This window comes from Lottia gigantea (assembly GCF_000327385.1).
Source record: "Lottia gigantea unplaced genomic scaffold LOTGIsca_40, whole genome shotgun sequence".
NCBI classification, from domain to species: Eukaryota; Metazoa; Mollusca; class Gastropoda; family Lottiidae; genus Lottia; species Lottia gigantea.
Genome location: NW_008709380.1, coordinates 2,274,857 through 2,291,274, shown reverse-complemented (window position 1 = coordinate 2,291,274; position 16,418 = coordinate 2,274,857). Strand labels below are relative to the sequence as shown.

Genomic DNA, 16,418 nt, shown 5'->3' with positions numbered 1-16,418 from the left:
TCTAGATCCATAATTCTTAAAGATATAAGATAATAATATTCTGTAAACTATTCACAAGTTTAAAAACATTGAAAGTTCCTGATAACATTCTAAGCCAAGTGTACATCATAAACAAATGAATTACTTAGACAAAAATTATCTTTGGGCACAGTTGTTAGTGCCATTTCTTCCAAGCGCTTATTGTATCGCTCAATATTGGAAGCTCGTAGGAGAGACAGCCCTCGTCATCTGATTTAGAGTAAAAATTACCACAGCCAGGTTTTCCCCATTAATTTATTATGTAATCTGTTGTGATTGGATGTAATTATTTATCCATCTTCAATTGATTGAAAAGCTAAGATAATTTGAAACGAAACAAAATGGCACTATGAAAAAAAGAATTCTTCTGTTTTGTTTTGATAAACCATTTGTTTCATGATACACATTTGGCTTTACAAATAACAATAAATAAAACAATATGAAAACTTTAACAATTTTATACACAAAATGGTTTGCAAAGATGGTATTTCTAAGCAAAGGAGTTTTTTCAAAACACAAAACAAGTTGGTCTTGTTCACTAAATTTTAACCATTTTATCAATTAAATAACCATTTGTGGCTTTGAAAGTAAATATTCCTTCACTGAATTTATCAGGATTCCATTCCAAAATTTCTACTTGGCACCTCTCCATGTATATGTCTGATCAACACAAACCAAGATTAAATGTTCTCCATTACTTTGATATATATTGAAGTTTTAGCAAACATCCTGTCTCAGTGACAAGGAAAGTCTTAGAAGTTGGTTTTAAAAAAGGAGAATTATAAAATTCTGGTAGATGTAATATCAAAGCACTGTGTCAAATATTGACATTCCTTTCGTGATATTTTCATCCTAGAAAATAAAGGATAAAAACGATTTTATTATAAGGCATGGACCAATTTGACATATTTGTTCAGACATCCATAAAAAATATCAAGTATAGCAACAATTTTTCACTCATTATCGAGAATAAGTTGCTCTGTAGATTTCCCCAGCCATCAATGATAATTTCAGCCAGGACTAACTCAGAAGATAAATAATGTGGTATTATCTCATACAGTGGTTCCCAACCTTTTTTCAGCCTTCACACCCCTGGAGCCATCACCTGGGGCTTTCACACCCCCAAACTTTGTTTCATCCACATTTCCAGCATGTGATGATGTGAGGTGCTCTCTCAATTCAAAATAAATTCTTCTCCTACACCTGTTGGCCACACCCCTGAGTCCCTAGTCTCACACCCCAATGGGGTGAAATCATTCCAAGTTTGGGAACCGGGAATCTAATAGTTTTCTTACCCTTTTACACGTATCCATAAATTCTTCTAGTGATATCACCCCATCCATATTGAGATCCATTTTCTGAAATAATGATTTTATATTGGAATTGTACAAATTAAAGAATATCGGATATCTCTATTTAAAACAGAATGCCAGAAGAGTCAACTATAAGTAGAAGTTAATACACTCAAAATGACATCAGATTTTGTCCTGCCTCCAAGGGGATTTTAAACTTTTTAATGACTGAGGCATTTAGATCCCTAAGTAAAATCTGGTAAATCAATGACGGACATCTTAATCCAAAAATCAGTTTTATAGAAAAATAGTTAAGTACCTGAAATACTTGATCTACGTGTTCTTTGGGTGAATGTTCATCACAGAGTTCTGAGTATCTCCCTATCATTTCATAGATAGCAGACACTATATCCACCATCTCATCTTTAGTAATAATACCATCTCGATTTATATCGTATAAATTAAACGCCCATTGTAACCTCTCCTGTAACGTGCCTCTAGATAACACGGATAAACCCATTACAAATTCCTGAAAATAAACCATAATCATTGGCATTAAATACCAAAAATGGTGAAAATCATGTAAACTTTGCTACAACTAGATAGACTTACTATCAATCAAGTTAACTTAATCTATTATGCACATGACTTAAAGTGAATGTGTACCTTCAATACCTCTGACATCATATCATTCTGGGTTAAACTCAGTGTTGGTTAGATGCATCAAGCAAAAATTATTTATTGATTCTGTTTACTTGTGTCTCTGTTTTTAAGTGAGGACTCAATTTGTTTCTTACCTCAAAACTGATGGAACCATTGTTGTCATGATCAAACGTACTGAAGACGTAGTGAGCATATTGACTGGAATCTAAAATAGAAACATATAGTTCATAGTTACTTCCCTTTAATTACAAAGCAAACATTCTGGTAACAATACAGGTAAGAATTATGTTTGTTGCAAAATATTTTGTTTTATCCCTCAAAGAAAATTCAAAAAAGTGTCAAAGCATTAGAAGATAAAACAAAATTACAAAATTCCTATTTCGTTCATTGCAACAGTCAGGAATATTACAAAATGAATTCGTGAACAATCATGCTAAAATTTCTTCTGCTCCCATTCCTACAATTGATTATGTAATAAGAGGAGATGTATCAATAGGATTAGTAGGTGAAAGCCAACAAAAGTCAAAAGTTGAAAGGTAAAAGTACTTACCACCCTGAGGAAAGAACTGAGCATAAATATCTTTAAACGTTTCTTCATTTACTATTCCCGTCGGACATTCCTGAAAAAAAAATTAACATTTTCTTAGAGAAATGCTGACAAAAGTCGATTGTTAGCTTTTTTTTTTGCCACCAAAGCAACCAGAGAAGAGTTAAAATAAATGTTTGAGTTGTGTATGAATCTGTTAAGATAAAATGAATTTCAAAAAGATTTGATCCATTTTAAACACATCATATAAACTACCCAATTACCTACTGCAGGGATACATTTCATCATCACATTCAACTTTCAGTATTGTAAAGGTAGATAACATTTTCCTATTTTTCAATCAGTTTTCAAGTATTTTATGTCATTAATTATTTGATTGTTGTCTGTTTTATTGTAATGGAAGCAATATCAGGATGGTATATTGTAATTGATTACCCAATAAATGGTTTTTATCATTATTGTTCTGCTGGTCTCAGTAATTAATGTATTGAAAGAAGTACTAGATCTATTGATATACAGATATACCAGCAAAACTTAAAACATATCACCTAGATTTAGGCACATGTTAACTAGATTTAGGCACAGCTACATTTATGTCTCTCGACCCCCAAATTCATGAACCAAGAACACATAACAACAATAGGACATATGTCAACTAAATTTAGGCACACTTCAACTAGATTTAGGCACATGTCAACTACATCTAGGCATGTCAACTACATTAAGGCACATGTCACCAAGCACATGTCAACTACATCTAGGTACATGTCAACTACATTTAGGTACATGTCACTAGGCAAATGTCAACTAAATTAAGGCACATGTCAACTAGATCTAGGCACATATTATCTAGATTTAGGGAAATATATACTACACTTTGGGCTTTATCAACCAAAATTTGAAGGATTGAAGATATTGACACTACCAGTATGAGCATTCTATGAAAAACAGAATTTTCAAGATATTTACTCATTTACTCCTGCCTACGTTTTTTTTAGGCAAAAGACAAAAGCTTAACTTGTGCCTAATTGGGATATAATAAACCAGGATTGTTCAAAACACTTCAAGGTCGTTTTATTTTTTGCTCTCTCCTAAAGCTAAATAAAGCACTGTAAATTGCCCACTCTAGAAAATGGCTAATTCAGAGATTTAAATTGATCAGTATATCTATTAATTCTAACATCAATTTACACAGCAGGAAAAACCAAGGACAAGCTGCTAGAAATCTATTTTTGTTCAAGAGAATTGTGAGAAATAAAAAATGAAGTAAAGAAGATAAATGGCAAAGATAGTCCACTATTGATCATTTTAACTACATGGTAGATTATAAAGCCCTCCACACATTAGTAGTGGAATCACATTTAGTCATGACTGTGGCTTGAATAGTTCTGAAATTCATTCACAGTTCCAAAAACAACCATCATTGTACTGCAGATCCTCAGTACGATCATTCAGAATGTTGGAAATATTATATAAATAGGTAAGTCATGGGACAGTAAAACTGAACAGCTTTGAAGTAAGAGGTGTATGCTTGAATCTATCTTTTACTTGCCATTATCAAACATACTATGTTTATGTCCCTTTCTGAGAATCCACTTGGCCAGATAAATTTGGCCTTTGAGCATATAAAAAATGTGATTTCAGATGTGTGATATCATGTAATGTGGTACCAGATGAGACACAGGGACATTGCAGATTATTGGGAAATGTCTTGATGGATTCATGTATGATTTAGTTTCATATCGATACCAAAAGTTTCTCAAATTTGCTTTTTGTTATTGTGAAAATTTAAAAAAAAAACTAGAGATTCAATAATGGAACGGAGCAACTCCCATAAAATGTGACCTTTTGAATACTGTGAAGATATCACACTCAAGGACCAGATTTGTCAGGCGAGTATCCAATCACACTATGTGAATGTCCTTTTTCTAGCCATCACCATACAAACTATGTAAATGTCCTTTTACTGCTATAATCAAGCAACCCATGTGAATGAGTCTTGACTAGTCATGAAGTGAACTACAATTTCCTATACTCAAGAACTAATTCTTCTCAGAAATTGTAACAAAAGATTCGTGAAAAAAAAAACACAGTGCTCATCACTGAATCTTTTGAAAGAATCTGAAGGGTGAAATAGCTCAGACAGTCACCTACTTGAAGTTCATTCTGTTAATCACAAATTGATGTAATTTTCTGAAATCAGATCAAATTAACCGCATTTCGCAAGATTTTCGTCTTTTGAATAAGATTCATGATATTCAGAGGGAACTTCAAATGTTTCTTAGCTACAACAGTTCAAACAAAATTGACTTTGGTGAAGAAGGTTAAAATGTTCTTAAGCCAAGAGATCTAATCTAGGCCATGTATCTGAACAGTCACAACAGAAAACAAGATTTGTTCTAGAATTAGCCATATCCATGGCCAATCTATTTAACCATTGGAATATCACTTGTTTCAGAGTTAAACTGGACCACAATGTCAACTAGAATAGAGGTCAAAGGTCATAAGAGTTGCCTACAGGAAGACGTAGAAGTTTTCTCCAAGTAATTAAATGAGTTAATTTCCGGTATCTGTGTATTTATTACCCTAGCTTGTTTAATGATACACAGATAATTTGTCTATAAATCAACTTATTGAAGCTGATCAGATACTGATTGGCTTTTTCTCCACACTGATTGCATTCTCTTATCAGATTCATCAGTGATCTTAAAGATACAGATTAACTATTTCAGACTTAAAAAAAAAAAATGTACCAACGATCTGACGGCAAAACCTGACATCCATATCATAAAAGTTTGGCAATATATGTGTAGCAGCTAATGGACTTTTTGTATGAGAAAGTATGTCAATCATAAATGAGGAAATATTTCATGATGAAAAGTGGTATCAGGTGTTTAAAAGTGTAAGCATACAGTGCCTTATGCCACATCCACCATTGCTGCACCTATCGTGAATCATTTTGGTTTTTCATGAAGAATGAGTCTCAACATCATTGCTTATGATGCAGGACAATGTTTGGTTGGAGTTAAATTATGGATATTAAAAGTCATCTGATGATAATTCCTAAATCTATCATGTATCATTTGGATTTTCATTCACCTTATTCCTTGTGTTTTCATTTTCAGAAGCAATAATAGTACATGAACTCTCATTCCTCTGGAGGCTACTCTATCTTTAGTATGGTTCATGGCCAAAGAGTCAAATAACCACTTGGTCCAAGTTCAAGATTAACTGGTCAATACGGAAAGATTGATGTCAAATATATGAGGTTGATCGGAAATGATGCAGTCAAGGGAGTTTGTTTACATGGCTGGACGGTGTAACAGTAATTAATGAGCAAAGGGTTTATTTCATATATCTTTCTACGCTATGTTTACTACGATTAACAAACCTGTCGTAAAGTCAATACTAATGCTCCATCAAGCTAACAAAATTTACAACTTCATTAATTCCTGCCAAATCTTGCAGACAAAATCATTAAATTGGAGTTCGAAGCATTGATTTCTAGTTCATAATATGAGATCAAGCATGTCTTCCCATCCAATTATCTTCTTCTTTCTTAGAGAGTTTCTTTTCTCTTTTCAAACATACTTGTATTCAAGTTGAGATCAATTTTTTGTCTGCATTTGAAAGATCAAATGTACCAATTGGTACGAACATTTTTTTTCTTAAAGTATATCAAAAGTTAGAGTTCTGGCTATACATTAAGCTAGTAAATCATATCTTATAATTAGTAGTTTGTATCATTATAAGATGAATTATTTGGTTCCTGTCTTGGTGTGCTATTCCATGTGTATTTAGATCTAATCAAATCTTGTGGATATTGTACAGATCTAATACATGTTTTATGTTTGTGGTTTGGTTTTTATCTGTACAATTATAGACAATTGTATTATCTAACTTATTGAACCAATCAGCTTGCTAGCAATAGAAGCTCTATAGTCACTTACGAATACCAAGCAGTCATTCAAAATTAATTTCAACCAAGGTAGAATCCTTTTTAACATATTTAGAGTTTATAAGTTCTTTGTTGATGATTTGAGCCAAAGAAATTCTAAAGAAATTAAATGAGCCATATTTAATGAGTTGGTATCTCAAGGTAGCAATGAAATATCTATCTTGATCTAACAATGAGAAAATAATAGTGACTTAAGTAGAAATTAAACGACAGTCTTTGTGTGAAAAAAATCCAATACCAGCTTAATGAGTCTGAAGACAATTTTCTTCTTTTTTTACTATTTTTTATGTCAGGGACTATATAAAGTAAAGTTATTAATCACTTAAACTGTCTCATTCATCACCTACATTGTATCTTGTTGTATAATTACTGTATATATAATTGTATACTATTATATAATCAGTGTTGTACATATTCCAACTGTTGGTGCTTAATATATCAATTGTAGAGTGATATCTGCAGATAACAGTTTTAATATTTCTAATCTGTGTTGTATATCATTATATAATCGGCTTTGCTTCTGAGTGTTTCTGAGTACTAAATGTGTTTGTATTTTGGTTTGAATTAATTACTTTAAGATACCACATTCATAACTGTATTGAACCTCTATGGATTAATATGAAGAATATTACAATAACAAATATTTTAACTGTTAAAAATATTAAAACAGAACCTGAAACATACTATGAAGTTTCATGCTGTGTGATCTTCAGACAAGTATTATACAATAGAAATCTATGATAAATAAAGTGTGTGTCAATGAATGCTTTCTATCAATTAATAAAAGATTATATCTGTAATACAGTAATCACCAAAGGCACTTCCAACTATCATTTACAAAGTAATATTTAATTAGAACTCTAGGTGATTTTATTTCATTTCAGGAAATATGGCTAGATAAGGAAGTGGCAGTAACTAAGTGACAGATATTGAGAATGACATTCACACTATGCTGTCATAGCAACCAAATTAATCATTTTAAAAGATGGCTGACATTGCAATCGATACAGGGTTTGAAACTGAATAAAAGTTCATAGAATATACTTGAAGACTGTACAGATTCACAATAGTACAAGGTGAAATCCAATGCGACACAGATTGGCATAAAGCTTCAACTTGTTTTGGAAACCATTTAAGTTTTTGCCTATATTTTCCTTTTAGATAATTTTCAACAAGTTTAACATCAGCAAAGAACTGAGCCTCACTGATGCAAATAATCACAGTCAATTTAGATGCTATATTACTATCAATAAGCCTGAATGTTGTTTGTAAGGTGAACTATATTATATAAAACTTTGAGTTGATTTGTAAATACAATCAAAAAATTCTTGTTGTGCAAGGACAGCAAAAACCTTTTAACTTGAGAAGGTCAAAGTACTTCCATTCAGCCACTACCTATTCAAGAGATAAACTATTAACAATATGTGACACTCTGTCCTTCGTTACTTTACAGAAAAACCTCAATGTTTGACAAATGAGTCTGAAAGCTGTTATCAGCAACACATTTAAATGTCACTGGATTGTCTATATGTCAGTTAGAAAATGAAAATTTTTTGTCGTCTGCATCTATTCAAAGACAAATTCAATAATATTCTAAAAATATTCTTTAAATAAGTAATCAAGTCCAAATAAAAATATATTCTACTTTGAGATTTATGTAGAGGAAATAACCAATATCTCTGTCTGACGTTAACATTAAACATCTCACCATAGATGAATTAGTTTTAACAACCTGCAGATTACATACTTTCACTTTGAAACTTTACATTTTGATGCAGGATGCATGTTTTAGAAACTGATACATTTTGGCATCACCAGTCACCAGCAAGAATACGAAACTATGAAGGACGAAAGTTGTTATTTTCAGATCTAGAGAAATCAATTTTGATGGCATTAATGCTATATCCAGAATCTCTGAAAATGTCAAAGCCCAAAAATAGAATAATAATCTTTATTTTTATAAAATGTCTACGAGGCATTAATGTAAAAAATTACATAGATAATTACACGTTTATGGTTTTCTTTTCGTTCTTGAGTTCAACAGCAGAGAAAACTTAAAGGGATTTTAAAGAGGTTTTCTAAACTTTTTATAGGGCACACTGATAGCACAAATTTGCACCATTCCAATTTTCAGTTAGACATCAGTAGGTCATGAAATTCCACTAAGTATTTAATGATGTGTCTATCTCAGCTTCTGCTATAGTGAAGCACTTCTATAAAACCAGACATCAGTAGGAAATTGGAATGAAGCAAATAGAAGCCATATATGGCCACAATGCACATGAAATTAGCCAAAAAAACTCCTTCAAGATATGGAAGCCATTCTTTCCTCTATTTTTGCAGATCTGTATAATGTTTAGGAAAGTAACTTTTTAAGCCATAAATTTGAATATCGCTGACATCAGATCTAATTGGAATGGCTATATTAGTTCCTGTACAATCTAAAAAGTTGGAATGTATAAATTTCAGGAATTCCTACAGGAAATGAGTTTCATCATAAACTTGTCAGATAACATTAATTCTTATTATTTTTTACAAAAAATGAAATCAAATTATTTGTACATTAAATATATTCTTCTTGACAATTACAAGATCTCTGGTAGTAGATTTCTTGCCAGAAAACTTCTGTTTTTACTTCTGAATGTAAACAACTTATAAAATTAGATAAATACAAGAAACTGTAGTAATGATTTAGATTTATACTCTAGATAATTTATAGATTAGACACGTTTCTGTTTTAATAGACCGAGGGGGCTTTCATATCAGGTTTGTTGATCTGGCATTATCTACCTCCATTTTGTCAAATGACATAATTGATTGATCTAATTTATTTGAAGTCTGGAGAGCTCTTTCAACAGACACCTAGCTGTGACTTTCAGAGCACCAGACAAAGTTCAAGTCTTTTATGCCCCATTCCTAATTAAACCAATATACATTATTAGCTTGTGGACTCTCTGCAAGGAATGAAGAATAGACAGTCACAGAGTGGCATTGGGTGTTCAAGAAGGGAGAGCATGACCTGCCTTGACAACAACACATAGCTTATCATTTCAATGGAGCTCATTTTCAATTAAGTCTTTGGTCATGGAGCTTTAAGATAGTTGCAGATTCAAATTCCCATAAATTTGTTCGCATCAAAACATTGGTAAAAAAGTTATATTGATAAATTAGAACTATGAAGAAGATAAAAAACACTGAATATGTTGAATTAATCATTAATATACTAGATCCTATTAAAACATGTCATATCTTTAGATTATCCAATATATACAGTGAATGATGGACAGAAAATCTTTAGACAGTCAATATCATTCTAGAATAAAACTCTCAACTGACAATCAGTTGTCATTCAATACACTACTAATATCATACCAACACGAAAACCTTCTTTAACCTCTTAATACTTGGGTTTTGTTTATGACATTTAATGAAATTCCATACACCCATATAAGATTTAGAAGCCTCATTGCAATTACTTAAAATGCAGGTGAACTGCAGTACAAGATATACATACCACATGTCTAGACACGCACCAAACACAAGTTTCAACCATATATAACATATTCATAACAGACTTGTTAAAACCAATTTATTCAGAAAGAATCTACCATTGCTTACATGGATTACAATATAAGTTCACAAGGATCTTGTCCAGCAGACAGTCCATGGCCAAATCTCTTGGAATTGATTTCTGCCCAATATCCAATGTGTGTGCTTCAGCTCAACCACTTTAAGAGAAAGTATTTGACAATATAGGAACTTGATGTTGACCAGGGAATCATCAAAATATTTTTAAGTATGTAACTTTCAGAATTCATATTGAAAATAACAAAATCCTAAGGAATACATCCATTAGACCTACTACTTCTAACAAGATTCATTCACTTGATTTACTAGTAATTCTAGATACTAATCATCACTTGTAATTTTAATTAATCACTTGAGAGACTTCTATTAACTAGTGCTGACAGTACCTACAGAATAGTTCTACAAAACATACCATTACTATCTCATGAGGTTCAATGACTGTACAGACGAGCTCCCAAATCTTAATTAACACTTCACTTGACATCTTTTTAATCAATCTTCAACAAAGAGTAGAAAATGTAGATCCAATACAGCATTATCTAAGAGGCCACACACACACACATATTAAACATTTTCATAATCAGAAGTTGTTTGCTTTTTATGGTAAACTAGGCAAGATACAAAATAGAATTGACCAAGCAATAATGGCATTGAGGAAAAAATATCTTTCAATAAAAATTTACCAATATGCATTAGCCTGAAGAACAGCATCTTCATATGGCAAAACCTTAAGTTGACAAAGTTTTCTTCAAATCATAGAGGAAACACATTCTGGACACCTGTCAATTTGTCTTAGCACAGCTGATAGAGCAGCAATTTCAAAAAAGAAATCAAAGACATACCAAATTTCATCTTAATAAAAACTATCGTATTGACAAGCAAGAATGGCATCAAATGAGAATAAAAAAAGATCGTGGCTCATTTGAATAACAACCAACTGTTGTAGTAAAAGGAATTTAATATTCTGCATGCCAACAAAGTCTTTGAGGATTGCAGGTCTTCATACAGGCTTTTAATCAGCAATGTGAAAGCAACAAATAGGAGAGGTCTTGTCAGTGTCAGTAAAACTTGGCAGAAACTGATCTCACTTAGCAACATGATCCCTTGATACCATGTAAATCAGGTGGTGCCATCTATAGGAAATAACCTGACAATGCTCAGAAGAAAACATCTCAATATCCACAGATTCTAATGACATCTACTTTGTGTTGATGACAAATTGATAGCAGATTTTCTGAACCAACCAGACGTATATATATCAATTTGGTTTCTCAAAGTCAAGAAATTGTATTGATTTTGTTACTTATTGTGCAAGTTGGACCAATTATAGATAGAAAAAACTAAATTGAAACTTGTAAGAACTTCATGCTACAAGAAAGACTGTCATGTCACTCAAGATGTTTTTTAACAGAGAAGCAGAATATTTTGATATGTAACAATTTGATATTCAGAAAAAGATCACAAGTGGAATTCAAATTATTTGAATTAAATTACTTCAAACACTTCTTCTTACAGATACAATTTTTGACATTTTATGTTAGATGAATTTTGCGATAATAATTTTTTAGGGTTCAGGGTTAGAGTCTGGTAAATAACATTTTCTGTAATTTGTGATGCATGAACATGGTAAATGGAATATATGTGTTTTTAATGGTATATTGTCCTAAAATACTGTCAGTGCAACTTGCTCCAGGTGACCATGATGGAAGAGTGTCAATAGTGTGACTATAGGAGAGAGTGGGCCAACTTTAATAAAATGTGATCCTATGTCATCATTGTGTCCATGGAGAATAGCAGCTCAAACAAGCATCGTCTAACTGTTAAAAGTCTTCAAAGGTTACCTCCCTCTTCTATGACCATCTACTACAAATTTTATCACATGGGTCATAACACAAGAAAAAACTTGTGACAATGAATATCAATCATCCATTTTCATAAATAAACCTTGTCACTAGTTTTAAAAAGGCGAAAGATTCATAAGTAAACTTACCTGTTTAAAGCCTCTATACATGATCTGTAATTCTTTACGCGAAAACTTGGTGTTTCGGCATAATATATCAAGTCCCTCTGGTTTATACCTAACCACTTGCATTTCCAAGTCATCGATATCATTGTCTGAAAAACACAAGATTTTAAAATAAATCAATTGATGCAATTACCATCAGATTTATGTAATTCTCTATGATAGTGAGTTCACCAGTGCAATAGAAAATGTTCAATACATGTTTTTTCATTAAATTGCTGTATATTTTCTGCCTAAGCTGTATATATTTTGACCAAACTTTGACATGTGTAATATGTTTAAAGTTTAATTTGAAAGATTTATTATTCTTGCTACATTAGACATGTACTTTTAAGTTTATTAAGTTACATGAATTTTTATCATATTGCATGTTATTTAAGGAAAGTGCATGTTTTTCTAATGTATGTTAAACTAAGACTAAACTTTATTTTCGTGTTTATTTGAAATAAATTTGGAAGCATCTTTAATCATGATGTCTATTTATATTATATCAAACAAGATAGAATGTATGCTTCAAGGTAGATATATAATCAAGATATACACAGAATCTGAAACCAAACAGTAACATTGTTCATTGCAATGTATTTTCCGTCAAAATTGTAATTTCAGATAACATAACATGTATGAAGTAGACTAGGTCTGAATATTTTGATATATACAATTTTAAAACCGTATAATGTAAATGCCCATATATTTATGCTTTGAAAGATCTTTCAGTATTCGAATGACCATCAAAATAAAGTGACCATTTGTAGTGGTCAACATCCAAGATATTGATCTTCTTTCAGATAACATAAAATTCTTACATTCAAGAGCTTTAAATTAATACATGTATGAAATAGACTAGACTTAATATTTTGATATATAAAGATAATTTTTAAATTGTTCAGCCGATATATTTCTATTTGACTATACACTGGAATAATTATGTAAAATATGTAAATTAGTCTAAATAACAAAATGCTAGACATGATTTACATAATATTTCATACAGTTATATATCATCATTTATATTTTAAAAAATCAATATTTTTAAAGTCATGTATTGGTTTACTTCACGCCCACGAATAATAAATATAATATCATTCTTGATAATTCCTATCACTTTAGATGACAGGTTTCATTTATAACTGATATACATTCACATCAAGTTTCAACTTGCACTGAAAACTTGAAATGTTAAAAAAAGATTGTTTTTGGTCATCCATTATATTGAGCAATATGTGCAAACAAGCAAAGATACTGAAATGCAAAATGTGAACTGTTTGAGTGACAACTGGTGAACCATTCGCTGAATTGCATTCCTTGTTTTATTAGAGTGAACATAAATTTTCTCTCTGGTAATATATGCACAATAATTGGGTTCAAGAACACTAAAGGTTTTGGATTAAAGTAAACAATATAATGACCATAAATTGCTTGTAATATTATTTATGTGTGTTTAAATATCCAGTTGTAAAAATTAGTTTTTGTCTATTATCCCATATTCTGATATGTTTCACATGCTGTGATTGGCAAACGCAGTACTAGAGCAAACCATAATTTAGAGTTTAGACTGAAGTTTCATCTGATGACTAAATTACCATCAAAACAATAAAATACTATTTGACTCTTAGCTCTCTATTGTGTCTACCAGCTATCCGCTTTATAAAAACAAAACCTTTGATTAGCTTGTAATTACATTTAATAAATTACATTATTAGTCCATTAGTCTTGTTATTTTCTAATCTGTTCATCACTAATACCATTTTTAGACATTGTGTTCAGACAATTACATTTCCCTAGACAAATAGTCAAATAGTAAATACATTCCATTCATTTGTATCGTGCTAGCTAATAAGCCAAGCTTCATCAATTTCCCTATATATGTCATATCGTATTAACGTCAACATCGAGAATGGCACCCTTGGTTGAAAATAAGTCAGCAAATATTGAACATAATCCCGATAATGGCTGCCAGCTAGCTTTAGGTGACAATATTTCTCTAAGTGGAAGAGTAGATTTTGTATTCTGTATTCAAACAAACTGTAAGATCCATCAGCAGTTAATAAAAAAATATTTTTGAGTTACATTTCAGAATTTTGAACATTATCTTGTGCTAATAATTGTATTTATTGAAATTTTGACACCAAATGATTGATTTCATTTCTCACCAGTAAAATTTGATGGATGTATAAGAAATGAAATTTATATGTAAGAATTTCACTGAAGATTTCCATGGCGCTAACATAGAGGACTGACATGATCTCTGCAACTAATGGAAAGAATTCTTTCAACAGAGGGAAATAATAAATCATAAAAAATGCCATTTACGTTTAGCATTCACATGGGATTTGATAAATGAGGGTTTTGGTTCTTTAAATCATATATGACTGTTGTTAACAGGATTTTTCCATTATCCTATAACGTCTGTTAATTTTTGATGAAGAGATCTTGTCTGGAAATTTACAGGATCAACTGTTCATCTCATAACACAAGTTCTATTTAGACAATTATTAACTTAAATAACTTTAACCCTATCAGAATATGATTCATACAAATTGTGCAAATTCCTTTCCTTTCATTGTGACAAATACTGTACATAAAGAATCAGTGGCATCAAGAACTGAAATTAGAACTTGTGAGTTTGACCAGTTCAACCCAAAGACCCTACATTAAGAATCCACATAATAAATATTGTAGGCCAGGCAAGTTCAACCCAATGGCAAAGACCTTTCAAGAATCAAAAATATAAACTGTATGCCAGGCAATTTCAAACCAGTAGCAAAGAACAAAAATTAGAACTCAGTACATCAGACCAGTTCAGACTAAAATCTGTAATTACAAGACGTCAACAACTAAGATGATTGTCTCCCTTTCGAGACGATATCTAATCTTGAAGGAGATTATAGTTAGATTCTCACTAATTCAGTTTCAGCACGTACCACAAGTTTCCAAGGATGTTACTACGTAAATGGAAACATTAATCAAATTAATCAAATCAATTTTCTCATCAGAAAGTCGTCTGATGGCATAAACCTGAGAAATAAATACAGAGAGCATAATGTCGGCCATTTTGGTAAATGGAAAAGAGTTCAGAGTTTAGTGTTTTTAATCTATCAATTAAAGAAGTAACTATAAAGAAGTTTTGATGTGGTTTCATTACAGTTGCGCTCTAAATTTGAAGATTAAGCTTATGAAGCCCAAATTCTATTTGGTTATTCCATCAACTGATATTTTTCTGGTTTTTGCCACTAAGATCAAACTTAAAGTTTGGATTAATAGCTAATATTTTGTGATGGCTTAACCCTGTTTTCTATTCAAAGTCTGAGAAAATCATAACAATAAACTAAAGAGTTCTATAACCTATAATCTTTGGACCCAATTTCTTGGCAATCATCTTAAAATCATGGCATCAGATTTGGTTTTTCCTTTTGAGTGCTAATGATTTATGGAGAATCAATTCTGCTATCATCATTATTACACAATCTTCTTTGTATACCAGTTCCATCTTATTCTCTTATGATCACAAACATTAAATAAAACATGGCACTATAAAAAATCTCTAAACCAATTGATTAGAAATGGTTTTCCAATCAAAACTATTTGAAGATTGGAATCTGATGGAATGTGGCATATTATCAATACAACTAGAATTCCAGTTTAAATTTCAATATAAGGCCAAATCAATTTATTTTTTTGTTTTAGGGATTTTCTCTGGAAAAATCTGTGAAGGCAGGAAGGAAAAAAAAAAGTATGTAAGGGAAAGGAGAGAAAAAAAAACTTGACTCAATCCAGGATTACCCTGGATTATCCTTTTTTTTCAGTATTGATTTGATAAAAAATCATATATTTTATTAATAATGGAAGTATCTGATGATAATTTTAATTTTCCATCAAAAATGAAGGTTTTTTTCAGCAGAGTTTATTTTTTTTTTCTTCTGATCCCTGGAAATATAAGGTAGAAGGATCTGTAAAACAAGAAAAAAAAAGTGTCTGGCCTAAAAAAGAAAAATTCTTAAAATGAAATCACAATGCAAAGTGGAATTCTAATCAATTCTTAAAAAATTGAAGTGATACATTCTGGGCTCTAATCAAGAGTTGATAATAATTTAACAGTAATTCATTCAGATAGAAAATATATATTCTTAGTTTAACCAATGTTAATTTCATTTTAGATTAGACGATCAATATTTGAACTAGAATTTTATTTCTGTGACAAAACGCTTGATTGTCTGGCTTGCTAGAGTTTTCAATTCACCTTTAATCTACTGAGTGTTTTTATCAATCACAAAGCAGACAACACTTTAACTCTATCTGAAACTTTCAACAGACCGTACTAAAAAACAA

At 31.2% G+C, this 16,418-nt stretch overlaps 1 protein-coding gene across 1 annotated transcript; it reads right to left on the bottom strand.

Moving 5' to 3' along the window:
• Positions 1-822: 822 nt before the first annotated feature.
• Positions 823-12,158, bottom strand: LOTGIDRAFT_163609 (hypothetical protein; the record flags this gene model as incomplete). Its single annotated transcript, XM_009060101.1, has 6 exons — positions 823-870; positions 1,314-1,376; positions 1,630-1,839; positions 2,108-2,178; positions 2,524-2,593; positions 12,057-12,158. 6 exons carry the CDS (start codon positions 12,156-12,158, stop codon positions 823-825), a joined length of 564 nt encoding a protein of 187 aa, XP_009058349.1.
• Positions 12,159-16,418: the final 4,260 nt, after the last annotated feature.